This window comes from Ascaphus truei, chromosome 6, assembly GCF_040206685.1.
Source record: "Ascaphus truei isolate aAscTru1 chromosome 6, aAscTru1.hap1, whole genome shotgun sequence".
Taxonomy (NCBI): Eukaryota; Metazoa; Chordata; class Amphibia; order Anura; family Ascaphidae; genus Ascaphus; species Ascaphus truei.
In genome coordinates this window covers 90,944,585-90,961,398 of record NC_134488.1, presented here as the reverse complement: position 1 = coordinate 90,961,398, position 16,814 = coordinate 90,944,585, and the positions used below count along the sequence as shown (strand labels likewise).

Sequence of the window (16,814 nt, the reverse complement as noted above, 5' to 3'; positions counted from 1 at the left end):
AGTACTTCAGCGTTTATGTCAGCTAATATACACATGTCACGGTAGACCAGGTCTTTTAACACATTTATAGTTAAGGGATCAGTCACAAGGCAGTGAAATAAAATGAAGTTTATTTGGATAAGACATCGGAAACATACAGAAATACAAAATACAGAGCATATACATACTTACTGGGGTCTGGGGGTTGAGATCTAGCCCTTTCCTAGTTGCAGGGTGCCTGCTTCAGCAAAAGGTGTTACCCTGTCAGCTCTAATTGGTTCTAGCCTGCTGGCTGGGCTTCTCTGCTGGTGTGAATAGCTCTTCAACACAGAAGCACCTTTGAGAAGCCTGCCACAGTTCCTTGTCTCTTCAAATCTCCAACAAAAAAAAGAGAGTTATCTGCTACACTGCTCTCCCTTATATAGGGCTTGCTGCCATCCAATACATTGAGGGGGCTGGCAGCCAATTAGAACACAGATTATGGTTGTGCATTCAATGATAGGAGGGGGAAATTAAAAACTTGCCAATGGAAATCGTGCCGATGAGTTGAAATCCAGCAACCGTTTTCCTGGCTTCCCTGTGTCTAGGTGAAACAAAGGCTTTCTCTGAAGATAGCAAGTTCACAGCCCTTCCCCCTCACCATGTTGCAATTAATACAGGGAATCCCTATACTTGGGCTGGTGGCATTGAAATTCTAATTCACACCTGGCTGCCTTTTGTCCTGTAAGCAGTTCAGCTCACAGCACAAACACAAAATGCATTGTAGTTTTAAAACACTTGAAAACTAACATTTAGTCCCTAGAGCTTGCACTCTACAATTTGGACCTAAAATGTGGGGTCTGTGAACTGGGCAATAAACTTGTTCTAGAACACCAGCCCCTACACCCAATACAGTAAAATTTGATCCCTAGAGCTGACACTCTACAACTGGGATCTGCGAGCTGGAGCTCTAAAACCTGCGTTGCATACAAGCCTTCTAGACCCAGCTCTAATATTTTGCTGGCAGGCACAACAGGTTAACCCTGTTTGTCCCCAAATATCCCCCTTTTTCCTCATGTTCCAGAAGTCTCTGCCCTGCAGCTATTTCTCATAAGGGGCCACCCATACAAGGCAATCCACTTATAACCTTGCACAGGCAGCTACGGGACCATGAGTCAAAGGGAATACAGAATAGAATGCATTAACTGGCACACTGGGCTTACATAGTTAACTCCACACACACTATGGAGGACAGTATAACGGGAACAGAAATACAGGGCAACACTGTAAGGTAAAATATTAAACCCAACAGCTGACACTCTCAGCCCTTGCCATACGGTTTCATGGGCAGCCACGTTCATGACTTGTTTCTTTCACACCGTCAACATAGACTCATCTGGAGAACAGAAACAATTATGAGTCACTAGAGTCCCCAAAATCATGATGAAAAATCCAAGACAAAGCACGTGGCTCTCAGCAATTATTTTTAGGGTACAACGTTTATGGGAAGGTAGATGGGAAGTCTGGAGTAAACGGCTACACATATCAAAATAAAAACAAAGTCAGCCTAGATCACATTTGTTAAAATATGACTTCCCAGAAGTAAACCTTTATCAGAGTGTGCAGTATATAACATTGTTTGTGAGAACAGAAGGTGGGTTGGCTAATAAACAATGGGAGTCAAACTCTTTGTCAACGAAAAGGTCAAAAAAGCAGAAATGAACTTTCATTGCTAAGGGTGCTGAAAGTGATGTTGTTTAAGGACATTGGTTACCTTAGCTTCTGAGGTATTGCTTATCAAAGATGTATCATTGAAGCTGCAGAATTTTTCCTCAGACTTTAGGCTGTGGTTCAATTCAGAAGTCTGATCATTCTGGATAGATTGAAAATGTCTTTACTGTGAATGATTATCTCAAAATAGAACAGAATGATCTGACAATTCACATGAATCTGGATGCCAAAACAATAGATACGATGCATAACTTAGTTAAGATGGAAATGCCATGCAGGAGGGCTTGTGGTTATAAGGGCTCACTATTTCACATTTGGTGGTCCTGCATTGTAATTAGAAGGGTTTCAATTAAAGAGCATTTAGATAGAGTTCTGGACAAAACTATTCCCATGGACCCCACTCACTTCATCCTAGGCAACTCGTTTCCTGGCGTTCCTAGAGCATTAAACAAAGTAGCCACTCATATTATTGCTGTAGTTTTACATTCAATAGCTCAACAATAGAAACAAGCTGCTTCCCCCTTAGAAAACGTATCCCTCTTCAAAATACACGAAATAATGAAAATTGAGAAATTGACAGCTATATTAAATCATTTGACAGATAAAGGGTTAATAAAGCGCAACAAATATTGTGATAAAGTCAAGCTGCTGCCTGAACACCTGCGGTTTCCCCAAACCGCAATTACATAAACCTGAACAAAAAGTGCTTGTGGCGCAAAGTGACCAAATATAAACAGTGCAATGTGCAAATAAACCCATTGATATATAGCACTGAAAACACATAAAGTGTTGTTTGTCATCAACACCAGCGGGGAGAGTAGGAGTTTGTTTCCCCCCCCCCGTGTTGTTTGTCATCATGAGTAAATGTTAATACACTATACCCTCTGCATTTGTGTTCTTTTCTTCATATGAGGTTAACCAGTAGTGCCACATATGAGTGACAGTATAATGTGTTTTCAGTGCTATATATCACTGGATTTATTTGCACATTGCACTGTTTATATTTGGTCACTTTGCACCACGAGCACTTTTTGGTTCAGGTTAATATTAAATCATTCTAATTCGAAATTTGGTAAAGTGTGGTAAACCTTGCATTTTTTTATTTGCAAATGACTATTTAACATTAGATTCTTTGCCTTTTTAAAGCTAGTTGTGCTTTGTTAGGATAAGCTAGTTCTTAGTTCTGGTTTAAATCATCACTCTAAAGTCTGTATTCCAATTATTTGAATGATACCCATGATGACTACAAATACATTTCTACCCTGCATAATTGTGGTTATAAGTGTCTATTGTACCTCCTTGAGATTGTGTCTGGTTGACCTTATGTATATCTGCCTAAGATGTGATACATTGTTAGATGTTTTAAGGTCATTTCCTGATTCCCTGTTCCCGCACCATCTCCTTTTTTTTCCTTCTGTATCCCCTTAAAGAGAAAATAAAACTATTTGGGAAAACAAAAGTGTATGTTTTTATTAAACTTAATTTTACTAATTTATAAAGTATTTGCTTTGCTGAAAAATATAAAGAGCAAGAAATGTAGCAGAATCCCTGTCTTAAAGCATCAATTTGGGACATTGGGGCCTATTCTTGTACAGTAGTTTCGAAGTTATCAGTGACAAACCGCGAGGCTTGGCATGTTCAGAAGTAGCAGAATGAAATGTGAGAAAACCCCTAATCTCTATTGCAAATCGCATCCTCTAAACCACTTCTATAAAAAGTGACAAACCATATGGTTTAACATGCAATTCATCCTAATTGTGCTTGCTTTGGAAGCAGAATGACCTGAGGTGGTTCTAACTCCAGCCCCAGTCTGACTCTCAGCCAAACCCATATTTATGGATGTAACTCGCAATACCAATCTGGCCACCCTTGAGGTACTGTTAAAAAAAATCACATTTTTAGAAGCAGTTTGCATAACAGAGCTAAGAGAATTTCAGTTTTTGTTCGTAAATGCAAATTGGAGACTTTTTTAACCAAACGATCATATTGGCAGAGCCAGAGTGAAATCGCTTCTAAAAAGCCTTTTAGACATGAATTGGACATGCAAGAAGGACTTACAGAATAGCAATGCATGTCAATTCACTTCTAAAGGGCACTTTAGAAGCGGTTTGTCACACTTCAGAGCTAAGAGAATAGCCCCCCCTGAATTTCTGTTCTAATCCTAATGTCTGTTTAGAATCTTTAATATATATTTTTAAAGCTTTATTGCTAATGGACGGACACATACACAATACTCCCCTGCACATTACATCCCACCCCCCCTGCCCATCACATCCCCCATTCCTGCACATCACCCCCCAGCCTGCACATCAACCCCCCTGCACATCACATCCCATCCCCCCTTCCTGCACATCACATTCCCCTGCCTGCACATCACCCCCCTCCTGCCCTGCCCATCATATCCCCCCTTCCTGCACATAACCCCCCTGCTCATCAACCCCCCTCCACATCACATCCCCCCTGCCCATCGCATCCCCCCTTCCTGCACCTCACACACACACACATATATACACACATATATACACACATATACACACACCTCTCCCTCCCTCCCTGGATCTCCACTGGGCGGGAGGAGAGAAGGGAGCTAGTTCCTGCCCGGCTTCGCCTGACTACGTGAGATCCTCCCCCTGCACCCCCCTCCTCTTGCAGACTCACAGCTTCTCTGCACAGCACACAGATCAGCTGCTGCTGCGGGTAAGTGCGGCGTGGGGGGGGGCTGCCGCTGCGACGCCAGGTTCAGGGAGAGCTGGGAGAGTCATCCCAGCTCTCCCCCTCCGTCAGACGTGGAATCCCTGATCACAATGGCCATTTTTAAAATAATTTTTTTTTCGCGATCCCAGTTATAACGTGGTCGTATCGGGTGGATCCCGAGGACCGCGTTATAACTGGGTTCAGCTGTATATTGAAATGTCATTTTTATTTTGTTGTGTAATTTTTATTTATTTCAACACAAATGAGCAAAAGCGCTATTAGCCAAATTTGGCTACTAGTGCTTTTGCCCATCAGGGAGACCGATTGGGGGATATGAAACATGGCTTTATTTATCCTTTCATTTTAAAAAGCCGTTTAAGGCAAAACATATATACAAAAGAAACAAACACCTATTTAACACCTATTTAACACCTGTGTAAGGGCTAATTTACTTCCCCAGTCCCTAGCTGTAAAGATGGGGGGGGGGGGAAGCCCCTAAGCCTACCTATCACCCGAAAATATCAAGAGGTACCTGTATTTAATGGGCTCTTTGTGGCAGTCTCTGAGTCTAGGCGGGTCAAGAAAAAGAGGTCTGTGTCTTGTTATCAGCACAGCTCTTCTGTGTGCTCAAGATGTCATGTCCCTATGTCAGCACAGTGTGCCTGTGCTAAGTAGTCTCTTGGTCTGTCCCCAGCAGGTTTTTTTTTTTTTTTTTTTTTTACCCTTTTCTGATTACCCAGGTGGAACTGGTTAATTGACTAAACGTGAAAAAGAAAAAATGTGAACAAGCGCTAAAGACTAAAACACCAATGTGACAAATATAAAATATATATACTCCACTTCCTCAGGGGCTAACGTCCACGTAACGCGTAGGGCAGGTGACACAGTCACTTTGAGCTTGGTACTGGACTTTTTGGGACACTTGGTTGTATTTGAGCCCCATTGCAGCTGTCAGTTCTTGGCATACAGGACACATACACTGTCCCTTTAAGGGCACGGGCACACTCGCGCGCGGGCGCGCTGAGACAGCTTGTGTAACCGGAGGAGGAAGTGAGGAGAACAGCCTCACGTGGAGTAGAGCTGTGAGCCCCACGAGCGGGCCTCCGTCAATGCCACTGTTCCTGTTAACCCCTGGAGGGAAGGTCAGCACGAGAGTCGCGGTGCAGCAGGAATAACATCTCTGCCAAGACACCACAGCACCCAGAGGACTCTTTGTTGCATTGCCTGTATTTGCCTTGCTGCTTGTAAGTAGGGCTCTGATTTTTCCCATCTGGATGACCAGCGGTGTTCTCATTTGTCCATACCATTTTATGGCATAGTTCTTTTTATTAAATAAATAGTTTTTATAGTCACTAGGAGTCTCTATGTTATATGTGTAATTTATGTGTTAGTGAAGACCTGGTTTAACCCTACAGTGTTGCACTATGATTTTTGTCTGTTTGTGTTTTTTCCCCTACATGGCCTGTCAAGCAAGTGTGCTGATCCCCTGAGGAGTACAGGATTATCCAATGAACTTTTGGCGCCAGGTTTTTTTCTTTGGTTAATTGACTAGCTACAATTAACCAGCTCTCTGCTGGATTTTCAGACCACTATAGAAAGGTTGATTTAAACAGGCATAAGTCCCTATTACAGTGACACGGAAGAGGAAGAGAACCAGGAGGACAAGGAGACCAAATTTAAGGATGGCCTTCATCCTGGCATGGATAAGTAGAACTTTTATTTACTATTTTTTGGATGGCTAATGGTTTATTTTTAATGGGCAAATGCGCGATTATTCAGATCTGGAGAATAGAACTTTTGCCTATTACTGTATGTGTGGAGTTGTTGAGGGTAGAGGAAGTGGGTAATAGGGTGTCCATTGATCACCAAAGTGGCTATCTGTGCCCCCATTGGGGGCATAGGTAACCACAGTGACAACCAATGGATAGTATGGCTACTGTATTTTTTATATGTTATTGTATTTCATTTTATTGCACTGTACTGTATTGTATATTTGAATGGGCAAATGTGCTTTTTGACATATTTAGCTAATAGTACTTCTGCCCATTCCTGTGTGGTGTTGTTGGGGGTAGAGGGGGTTGGTGAAGCTTGTAGTTGCCGCACCCCAGGAAGCAGGGGGTCCCCGGACCTGAAATTAATGTGGTTTAGCTCTAGAGACCCCCTGCTTCAATTCTACGGTATGTTATTAAAATGTAAACAGCATGATCGCCTTTAAGAGTTGTGCAGGGAAATACAGCTTCTTTCTGTGTAGCTCTTCCAGACCGCAGGAGCGAAATCAAACGTTAAGTTAATTTTGCTCATTAAGCCCCTATAAATTAGTGTGGTATGGCATTTTTTCTACTGAACGCTAAAAAACAATGCGATTTTTCTTAGTGAATACCGTTTTTTTTAAACAAATTTTATAGTGTTCGGAAGGAACATGCAAACACATTCGATAATGCAACAAATTTATTGAAGTTTAGTGAATAGGCCCCTAAATGTTTAAATGTCAGATATATCCAGGTTTATTCTACATTTATTCCTAATACTATACTGTATGTTCTTTTATTTTTACGTTCTTATTTTTCAGTCCACACTAGCTAATCCATCTTTAGAACATCTTCAAAACTCCAGTCTGACAATAACAATCATTTTAGATGCAGTTTACCAACCACACCTATTTCATTTATTTAATACTTATCCTATACCATGACTAGACATTGTTCTGGGAACCTCACACAGAGGAATTATTGGCTTCTGGGACTTACTTGCTAACGCTCTTCTAGTACAACCTTTTGACAGCTGCCACACACGGTCTATACATATTTAATCCAGTCATGTATTACCCTTGTGCCCTTTTCTCCTATTGTACTTTCTAAATTCTAATTTTCAGAGCATCAGCTCATGGTTCAGTTATGTGCAAGACTCTTTTCTTGGGCTCATCTAATTTTTGTTTATCAAAGAGCTGCAGAGCTATGATTATGTATATTTAGTCTCTCCAGTCACAGTGCTAGATTGCCTGCCACTTAATTGCTTGGCTAGAAACAAAATCCAGCGATTCCAGTTGCTACACTTACTGAAGGGAATAGAAATCAGAGGTTTTTTTTTTTAAAAGATCATTTATAAATCTTTCCCCTTCACTGCCATGGGACATTGCAACTGATTGCACTGTATCTTCCTCCAGCAGCACAGGGGTAAAGCTGCTCCTCTTGAATGTATCATTTTATTTATATAGCACCAACGATGTGCGCGGCGCTTTACACAATCACATTAATGGGTAAATAAATTGAAAACAATGGGGATGGTGCAACGGGTAAATTACAACATTAGGCCAAGGGAGACCCTGCCCCAAAGAGCTTACAATCAAATTGATATGTTGACAGACTTACAGACACAGTACTGTAGGAGTACTCTTATTTATATAAATAAATCAGTAGCATTTTCAATGGCTCTTTGGTAGGTAAATAGTGCAAGTTTCAATCATTCATTATGCGGTAGGTAAAATACTGCAAAATTGTGTTCATTCATTATGCATTAATTAATACGGTATTGACCGGCACAACTCCACCATAGTGTGAAACAAGAAATCCACAGCAAATAGCCAAGTTCCCAGTGGTCAGTCTAAAAAAAATAGAACAATAGTATATATTCATATAAACATATGGAAAAACAATTCTCAGCACTTCTTGCTGGCAGACTGTAAAACAGATGTCTTGAATGACATTAGTTCTCTACTTTAAAAAAAACAACTACACACCACAGCAGTGGGCTTCAATCTGTTGCATCTCTTTGTAGCCCATTTTTTTCTTTGCAATTCTAGTATTGATAGGTTGCCTTTTTTGTTTGCCTTTCCCTGGATTCTTACACATATAAGCAGGGCTCGACAAACTAGGCAAAAACCCAGTCACCCCCCCCAAACACTCCCTACCCCCCTGACCCTCACGACACTTACCTGTGGCGGGGTCCGGCTACGGGGTCCGACCACGTGGTACGGCCTTCTCTGTCTTCTCCCCTGCAAATTCATCTTTCCCCCTGCAGCTCCAGTTAAAATGGCAGCGTGGCATCAAATGACGTCATGAGGTTACCCGGCGTTGCGTAATGTGGCTCCGTGGCGTCATTTAACGCCGTGTGGCCATTTTAACTGGAGCTGCAGAGGGAAAGATGAATTTGCGGAAGACGGAGAAGACCAGGAGCCGCCGCCGCAGGTAAGCCGTTGATAGCGGGCAAAATGCACACGCCCGTGGCGACTGGGCAAGTGCATTTGTCGACCCCTGCAAATAAGTAGAAAAAAGGGGAGATCAGTGTGATAGCCACACCATGAAAAAGCGGAACTCACCAGCCAAAAATAAAGTTAAAAAAACTTTATTTAAACTACATTAAAAGTGAAGACATCACAAACAAAAAAGCTCCTCCTCCCACGCGTTTCATGCCGTCACTGGCACTTTCTCAAGGAGGAGTGGGAGGAGGAGCTTTTTTTTTGTGATGTATTCACTTTTAATGTAGTTTAAATAAAGGTTTATTTAACTTTATTTTTGGCTGGTGAGTTCCGCTTTTTCATGGTGTGGCTGTTGCACTGATCTCCCCTTTTTTTCTATTGGATACCTGCGGATTGGAGAGACACCGAGTGAGGATACAGGAGCTGTTTTCCAGTCCTGTTTGGCCAAGGGGATCATATTGAATTTGCAGCAGTCTTTTGGCTTAAGAGAATTGTATATGTCTCGTGGCTATTTTCTGCTGACATCTACCCTCCATTGCTGACCCACGTTACCTCTCTACTGGTGCCTATTACCCTGAATACCCTGTCTAAGCCACTATGAACTCTACACTATATACAGCACCTTTTCCTTGAGCTTACAGTCGGTTTTGTTTTATCTACAGCCTGCAAATAAGTATTCTTCTATTATGACATTTATTTTTTCACTTCCAGATGAGCCACCAACACAGTGCAATGTATTCCTGGACCCTCTGGCAGTGAAGGAATTAAGCTAAAACTTTCTGACAACAAATGACACTGAATGGCTTCATGTTGATAAATAAAATGAATTAAAACCAAAGATTTTAGTGTCCGATTGTCTTACTTTTTGTCTCTTTCTTTTGGACTTTAAAAGTAAGCTTAGGGGAACCACTGTGGATGATCCCTTGTCTCTGCAGGAGCTGAATTACACTCTTAAATTCTCGCATTCTAAGTTTTATGAGCGAGTCGGTGTACAGCATAAAATCTAGAGACATACAGTGCGAACATAGAAAACAAATATCAAACATTAAATGGACTGTGCAAAACAATAGCAAATATTTCAGATAATGCTGCTCTTCGCATCACTGGAACATATTTCAGAATGTACCAGCTTCAGCTCTAGTTTTCAAAATGCTATTTTCATTTGTTGATATTTTAACAGATCTACAAATTCTACTACATATTTTCCATTTTGGAGGAAGTCTAGTCTGAAAATGTGTTGTGACATCATAAAAATCCACAGTGATCTAAGGAGGCAGTCCAAGCAGCACCTTAATTTAAAAAGAAATGTTGTCTTTTAATATATGCAGCCTTTGGTTACCTTTATAGAAAGCTAATTACCTATGCTGCTGATCGATTGGTTCTCCCTTGATCAATCAGCAGAGATCCTGCTTCCCAGGGTTCAGTAAATGGCTGCCTTTCAATTTCAATCAATCCTTCAGTCAGTGTAACTCAGCAGAATCTATTCTTATATTAATAAGAAAACATTATGTATTGTTACAGTTTGCAGCTCAAACGGCAGGCAATATTGGCAACAGATTATCACAAACAGGAAAGTGTTACAAATATCTTGCACTGCTGGGGAGGTGTGCTAAAACAGGTTTCTCCAAACTCAGTCCTCAAGAGCCACCAACATGCCAGGTTTTCAGGATATCCCTGCTTTAGCACAGGTGGCTCAATCAGTGGCTCAGTCTTCAATTGAGCCATTGATTGAGCCATCTGTGCTGAAGCAGGGATATCCTGAAAAGCTGGCCTGTTGGTGTCTCTTGAGGACTGAGTTTGGAGACCCCTGTGCTAAAACCATCTATAGGAATCAAAAGATGCTCAGTATATTAAAACATAAAAAATGGCATTAAAAGTTGAATTAAAAAAATAAAATAAAAATATAGGAAGTATTACTGTATCTAATACTACAGAAATGATTTATTTAAACAACCACACATGTAAGTTATTGCATGGATTGGTCCTTTAAGCATTACTCTGTATGCTGCAATTGTAATTGTACAGTCATTTTCATCAAGCTCTTTTTATGTTTTCAGAGATGACTATCTTATTTAAGTTGGGTATATAATTATTATCAGGGACTCCTTTCTCCTGATGGAAACCATTTTTCAATACTGTTTCATGTTAAATGTTTTCATTTCTCAGTCTGTATTATTTCTCCAAATGTTTCCAATGTTACTATAATTGCTGTAAGATCTATTCAACAAATCATTGCATGCATGTTTGGCATTATATACAGTAACCAGCAAATAAGCACAATGTATGAGGTTTGGCAAAATCCTCTCCGGGTTTTCAGATTCCGGTTCGGGATTTTGCTCTTGCTCGCCCTCTGTGGTTGGATCGTCCATTTTTGCTCCTGGCAACATCCTTTATAAGGACAGCCATGTTAGCAGGAAGTTGCAGAACATAGTTCCAGTTTCCTGCTGTGTTCATGCAACACGTTTATGCTTTTGTCTCTCATGTTACCAGACCCGGCTCACGTACCTCGACTACCCTTGTCTTCAGCCCACCCCGACCATTGCAAGTACATCGACTGACCTTTGATTTCAGCCGGCCTCGACGTCTGCATCCAAACCGACTACGCGACTCGGCTGCCAGCCCTGACCTTCGGCTTACGACTCACTACTCTATCAGAACTCTGTCCCGCGGCTCAGGTCGGTTCTTTCACCTTCCTACCTCAGCCCTGCGGGTCCGTTTCCTGCTTATAGATGAGCATCATTACACAATGACACATTCTGTATAGTAACTACACTGGCGACACAGTTTATTACACTGCGGCCAGATCCGCAGCTAGTGGCCGCCCCTCGGCGTGCCGCGCGTCATAGACGCGCGGTCACGCGTCTTTGGGAGCGTGCGCCCCCCTGCACGCGCGTCCAGGGCTCCCCGAGGGAGCCCTGGTGTCCCGCAATCGCGGGACGGCGGCAGGGGGTTCCGGGGGACCCGGCGGACCCGGCAGCGGTAGGGAGAGCGCCCCGATCGGAGGGCGCTCTTCCGCTGCTTCGGCGCGCGCCCGTCACCCTCGGGCGCGCGCCAGGCTACTGCTGCGGCCAAGAACGGGCAAATGCTCGAATAAACTTGGCCGCAGCAGTACTCTGAGACAACTCTCTCTAGTGTATGAGGTGGTCTTCTCCCTGTAATGGCTGTACTTCTGTCTTTCAGCTTTGTGTAGCTCTAATCTACTTAATTCTGTTTGAAGTAGTTTTAGCTTGGATACAGTTTTATCTAAATCAATATTTACATAGAAAGCGAAAAACAGTCAAAGGTCATATTTTACAATAATTTTCTGGTCAAATTCAGATATTCACAAGAATCAAAAACCAACACACCAAAACTGTCACTTTAGAATTGAAATAAAGCCATTAAAGAAATCAAATCATTACCCATCTCTTTTTTTTTTCCTGTGTGGAATATTTTTGTGGCGGCAAAGTGCAATCACCTAATTTGCCAAATTATAATTTCAACTATTACACACACATTTATTGCAAAAACACCTCGTCTTTGTTAAAAAAAAAAAAAAGCATAAACAATTTAAAAAATGATCACCCATTAGTTGAATCTGCCCCACAATGAGATCACATCTATTGTTTTTTTTTTTTTTTTTACCTGTGCTTCAACTAAAAGTTGTCTCATTATTACCATGGACTTCTTTAAAGATTCTTTTTCAACTGGGTGAAAAACATCTTCATGTTCTTCCAGTGCGGATGGTTTTGCCACAATGAAATGTGAAATCTGGTCGTTTAAGGTGTGCAGTGTCTTCACAGCTGTGGAGCAAAGAAAAATGCCAATGTAAATTTTGAAAAAATTGTCATATCAAAATATTATTTATATAATAAGACAAAAAATATTTATATTTATTCCTATTTATTTATTGTGTTGTGACAAATGAACAAATGTAACCTCCCTGCCAGTATATTTTGCAGGGACCACAGCACGAGCAAAATATGTTTGTTACGACTCTATAATCCCTCTATACGGATAGGGGGGTCGTATTATGAAGAATATAACTTGGACTACATCTAGCGCAGGCAAAGAATGGGATAGTACTCCCACAGCCAGTGCTCAAAGGCTGCTAGCACAATAGAATATAAAATCCTTATTGATAATAAAGGTATATGGCCAATCAGACAAAAGATGGCACATAATAAATTCTCGGTCTGTAAGCAAAGTGGACTATTGTGCAGTCTAGGGCGAAGGATTATAACTGGGGTATGTACCGGAGCTGCCAACCGCCCAATAAGGAGCAACCCGGCTCACTCCAAAAGTAACCCCTCAGCCCACTGCCCACATAGTACCTGCTGTCACGCTGAGACCAGTGTGCTCGTCTGCTCCTGGGGTGAATCCACTGGTAAGAAGCGCGGATGGCCGTGCTCTGTCTGCAAGGAGGCGGCTGCCAGCTGAGTCGATCGTAGAAAAAATCCGAAAGAAAAACGCGGTGCACAGCAAACAAGTACCAAACGCAGCCAGTAGAAAAAGGCTTGTTTTAATGAAAAAAACGGACAAACTTTACATAACCAAGCGCACTCTGACGCGTTTCATCCCGATTGGGACTTTGTCAACTTTGACAATGTCCCGAACGGGATGAAACACGTCAGAGTGCGCTTGGTTATGTAAAGTTTGTCCGTTTTTTCATTAAAACAAGCCTTTTTCTACTAGCTGCGTTTGGTACTTTTTTGCTGTGCACCGCGTTTTTCTTTTGTTTTTTTTTCTACATCTAGAGCAGGAGTGGCCAACTAGCTTGTCACTTGGGCTCATAGAGGGTTAGTATAGTAATATGTTCTGCAATGTTAATATTATGTATTTTTTTAACCTATTCTAGGTTGACTTCTCTTATCTAGTCTACAGTATATCTATATAGGCCATCATATATAGTGGCAAGATAGGTCTTATGCCAGACAGGGGCAGGTGATAAAAATTGGTAATATTTTGTTTCATTATTACCATGTGAATAAGTAATGAATTACTCATTTGCATGTTCTTTTTCATATGTTACGCTAAAAATAATGATCTAAATCGCTGCAGTAAAAAGCCACTTATAAAAGCTTTACCGCTGGCAATATGACCTAAGTGAATAAGTCGATAAGAAAAAATTGCCGTTAAACACTAATATTGTGTCCTTTTCTAGCCCTCGGCAAATTTTCCCAGGCCACTGCAGTGAAAGAGATGTGGTTTATTGCAGGAGCTGAAGCATAAAACCAGCAGTTTAACATAATTTACATAAAGCTGTGCTTTTTCAATTTTTTTTTATGACATCGGTGACCTCTATTTATAATGCAGGAACCAAAGCCTGCAGATGCAGGAAAAATGTGGATATTAAAATGATGTTTTTTAAAATAATCTCTCCCACTGCTTACTTATGACATTTTGGGAATTGGGTGCAGAGAAGCATGTCTGCCCTTTGCTTATCAAGTATATAGCCTGTATTTACTAGGAGGTGCTATTCATAAGGAACCTTACAGTGCTGGAAGACACTTTATAACCCATTTAGCCTTAAGGTGTCTTCCAGCTGTTGGCCGGTATCTTATGCACTGCTTAGTAAATGTCCATTTGCATTATCAATGCTTTAATCTCTTTTGAGCAAAAGCAGCACATAGATAAGAAAGAATACTCATTGCTTTATACTGTATTATGTGTCTAATAGTTTTTTTGATGTTACGTTAGTGAGTTTTTTTTATACAAACCTACAACTGTATGTTAGTCCAGCGGTGCGCAAACTGGGGGGCAGGAGAATTTCTAGGGGGGGCGGTTACAGAGGCTCCGCGATCTTCCCCACGGCATTTAAATTAAATGCCGGGGGAGGCGTGAGGCCTCTGTAGCTCACTAACCTGCTCTCAGCCTGGTCTTCGGCGACGCGTCATCAAATGACGCAATGGGGTCATGTGATGTCACGCGTCGCCATGGCAACGCATGTCAAATTACACGATGGGGCCAAGGGACGTCACATGACCCGCAACGTCATTTGACACAGAGACATTGGGAGAGGAGGGGCGCACTGCTGTGTTAGTCTGTGTGTTTTTACCAGCCGTAATATGTACAGTAAATGAAACATAAAAGCTCTAACACATTCTATTGCCCTAAACCACAAAATGAGCACCTTGAGCCTTGTGAGCCTGTATTATGGCTGCATTTTATGAGTTAGAAATGTAGAAATAGGTGTACAGTAAGTGCAGAAAGAGCTAAAATTGCATGTCTGTAATTACTGGACTTGAACAAGGCATTACTGAGAAACATTCATGTTGCTTGTGGAGGTAGAAAAAATGTTTCTAATGCTTAACTGGGAGGAGGAAGAAGGTTTTCAGCAGAGGAATAGTTATCACAAAAGTAATTCTGTTTTTTCTGTGTATGCTTTGATTGTTCATGTGATTACATGGCTGCTTATTATTTCCCTATATAAATATAATGTATAATACTCAGATAATTTACAGCATACAGTATCTATCTATCTATCTATCTATCTATCTATCTATCTATCTATCTATCTATCTATCTATCTATCTATCTATCTATCTATCTATCCACAGTCCACAGCATATCAAAAGACCAAGACAACAACCAACCAAAAGTAAGATGGGAAGATGAAATAAGAACATTTGTTGTAACAACATGGAGGAGAGATGTGCAACCGGTACATAGTTATATAGTTACAGAGTAGATGAGGTTGAAAAAAGACATATGTCCATCAAGTTCAACCTATGCTAAATTTAGATAACAGGTACTTATATTTGTATTTACAGTATATTGAGGAAGGCAAAGAAAACAACCCCGAGTAAAATATTATCCAATGATGTCTCTTAAGGAGAAAAATAAATTCCTTCCTGACTCCAGTAATGAGCTGATCAGTAATCAGATTTCTCCCTGGTGCAACATCCTTCCCATGTTTACTTATGTGGTATATTTCTGTATATCTTTCCTTTCTAAAAATATGTCTACCCTTTACTTAAAGATATCTACTGTGTGTGGTATCTGCCATCACAGTCTCCATGGGTGTTAAATTCCACATTTTAACTGCCTTTAATGTAAAGAATCTATTCCATTGTTGCTGGTGAACTTTCCTTTCCTCCAATTTTAAGGTATGACCGTGTTACTTGTTCTTCCCTTGCGCTGAATAGTTGTTTTGAAACTTAGTTGTAATGGTACGACCCCTACCCAATCTCATATGGGCCCCTAGGTGTAGAAACTGCCCCCCGTTACATGTCAGTGTAGTGTGGTGCACCTGCTGGCTCACAGGACTCCTGAGTCTCCCGCTTGTTGGTAGTGGGGATTTCACCATGACAGGCATATGAGGTAGTGCTGAGTGCTACTCATAGTTGTTACAGCGCCTCCATCCCTTCCAGATCCCCACGATAGCAGGGAGGAGTTTCTGGAAGAGAACTCCTGGGTGCATCTTCTTCCTGATTAACTCCAGTCACAGGCAAGAAGAGTCTTTGAATCAAGGGCATCTTTATTTGCATCTTGCATGGCAAACTGCCCATCATAGCGGCCAGTACTTAGCCGCACATCATATAGCTGCACATCATAAGGAAGTTCCCTCCTGACTCTGTAATAGAGCCAGGGATACTTCGGCCACCTCTCCCCTAAGGGAGGCTACCAGCTGTGCCAGAGCCCTGGACACAGTGTGGGGTCAGCTTGTCACTCTGCCACATGAGCTGCACAGACTCACAGCTCTTGCACCAGACACTTGCACTGTCTTGATCTGATCTGACACACTCTTGAACTCTGCAGACAGACAGCAACTACTAACTTTAGGAAGTGATGCATAATATATAGTTTCCAGAGTAGTAGTATAGTTCAGAGTATAGTTCACTAACAGTGGACACAGAGCATGCTGTCACTAACAGTGGACACAGAGCATGCTGTCACTTCCTTTGCTACACCTTACACATCACAAGGGGGTTGAGGGCAAACCTCCACGATGACTTCTGGCAAAGCTGCCCTCTTAACAGGAATTACAGCACAGAATGAGAAAGGCATGTAACCCAATTTTACACAGGGCTACATAGTTATCATATCCCCTCTTATGCACTTCTTTCTAATGTAACCACATTTAATTTAGTTAGCCTTTCCTAATAAGTCACACCTTCCATCCCTTTTTATTCATTTGGTGGCTCTTCTCTTTACTTTTTCCAGATCCATGATGTCTTTTTATGGAGTGGAGCCCAAAACTGTACTTCACATTCAAGTATATTTAAATAACTCCTACAAGCATACATTCCAGGTA

At 41.4% G+C, this 16,814-nt stretch overlaps 1 protein-coding gene across 5 annotated transcripts in view; it reads right to left on the bottom strand.

Annotated features, from left to right (window-relative positions):
• Window positions 1-16,814, bottom strand: part of KAZN (kazrin, periplakin interacting protein) — a 411,605-nt gene that overhangs the window by 293,847 nt on the left and 100,944 nt on the right. For all 5 annotated transcript variants that reach the window (XM_075605079.1, XM_075605083.1, XM_075605080.1 and 2 more), the window contains exon 2: window positions 12,203-12,360. In XM_075605079.1, the coding sequence (XP_075461194.1) occupies window positions 12,203-12,360 (158 nt within the window). The remainder of the gene's footprint in view (window positions 1-12,202; window positions 12,361-16,814) is intronic.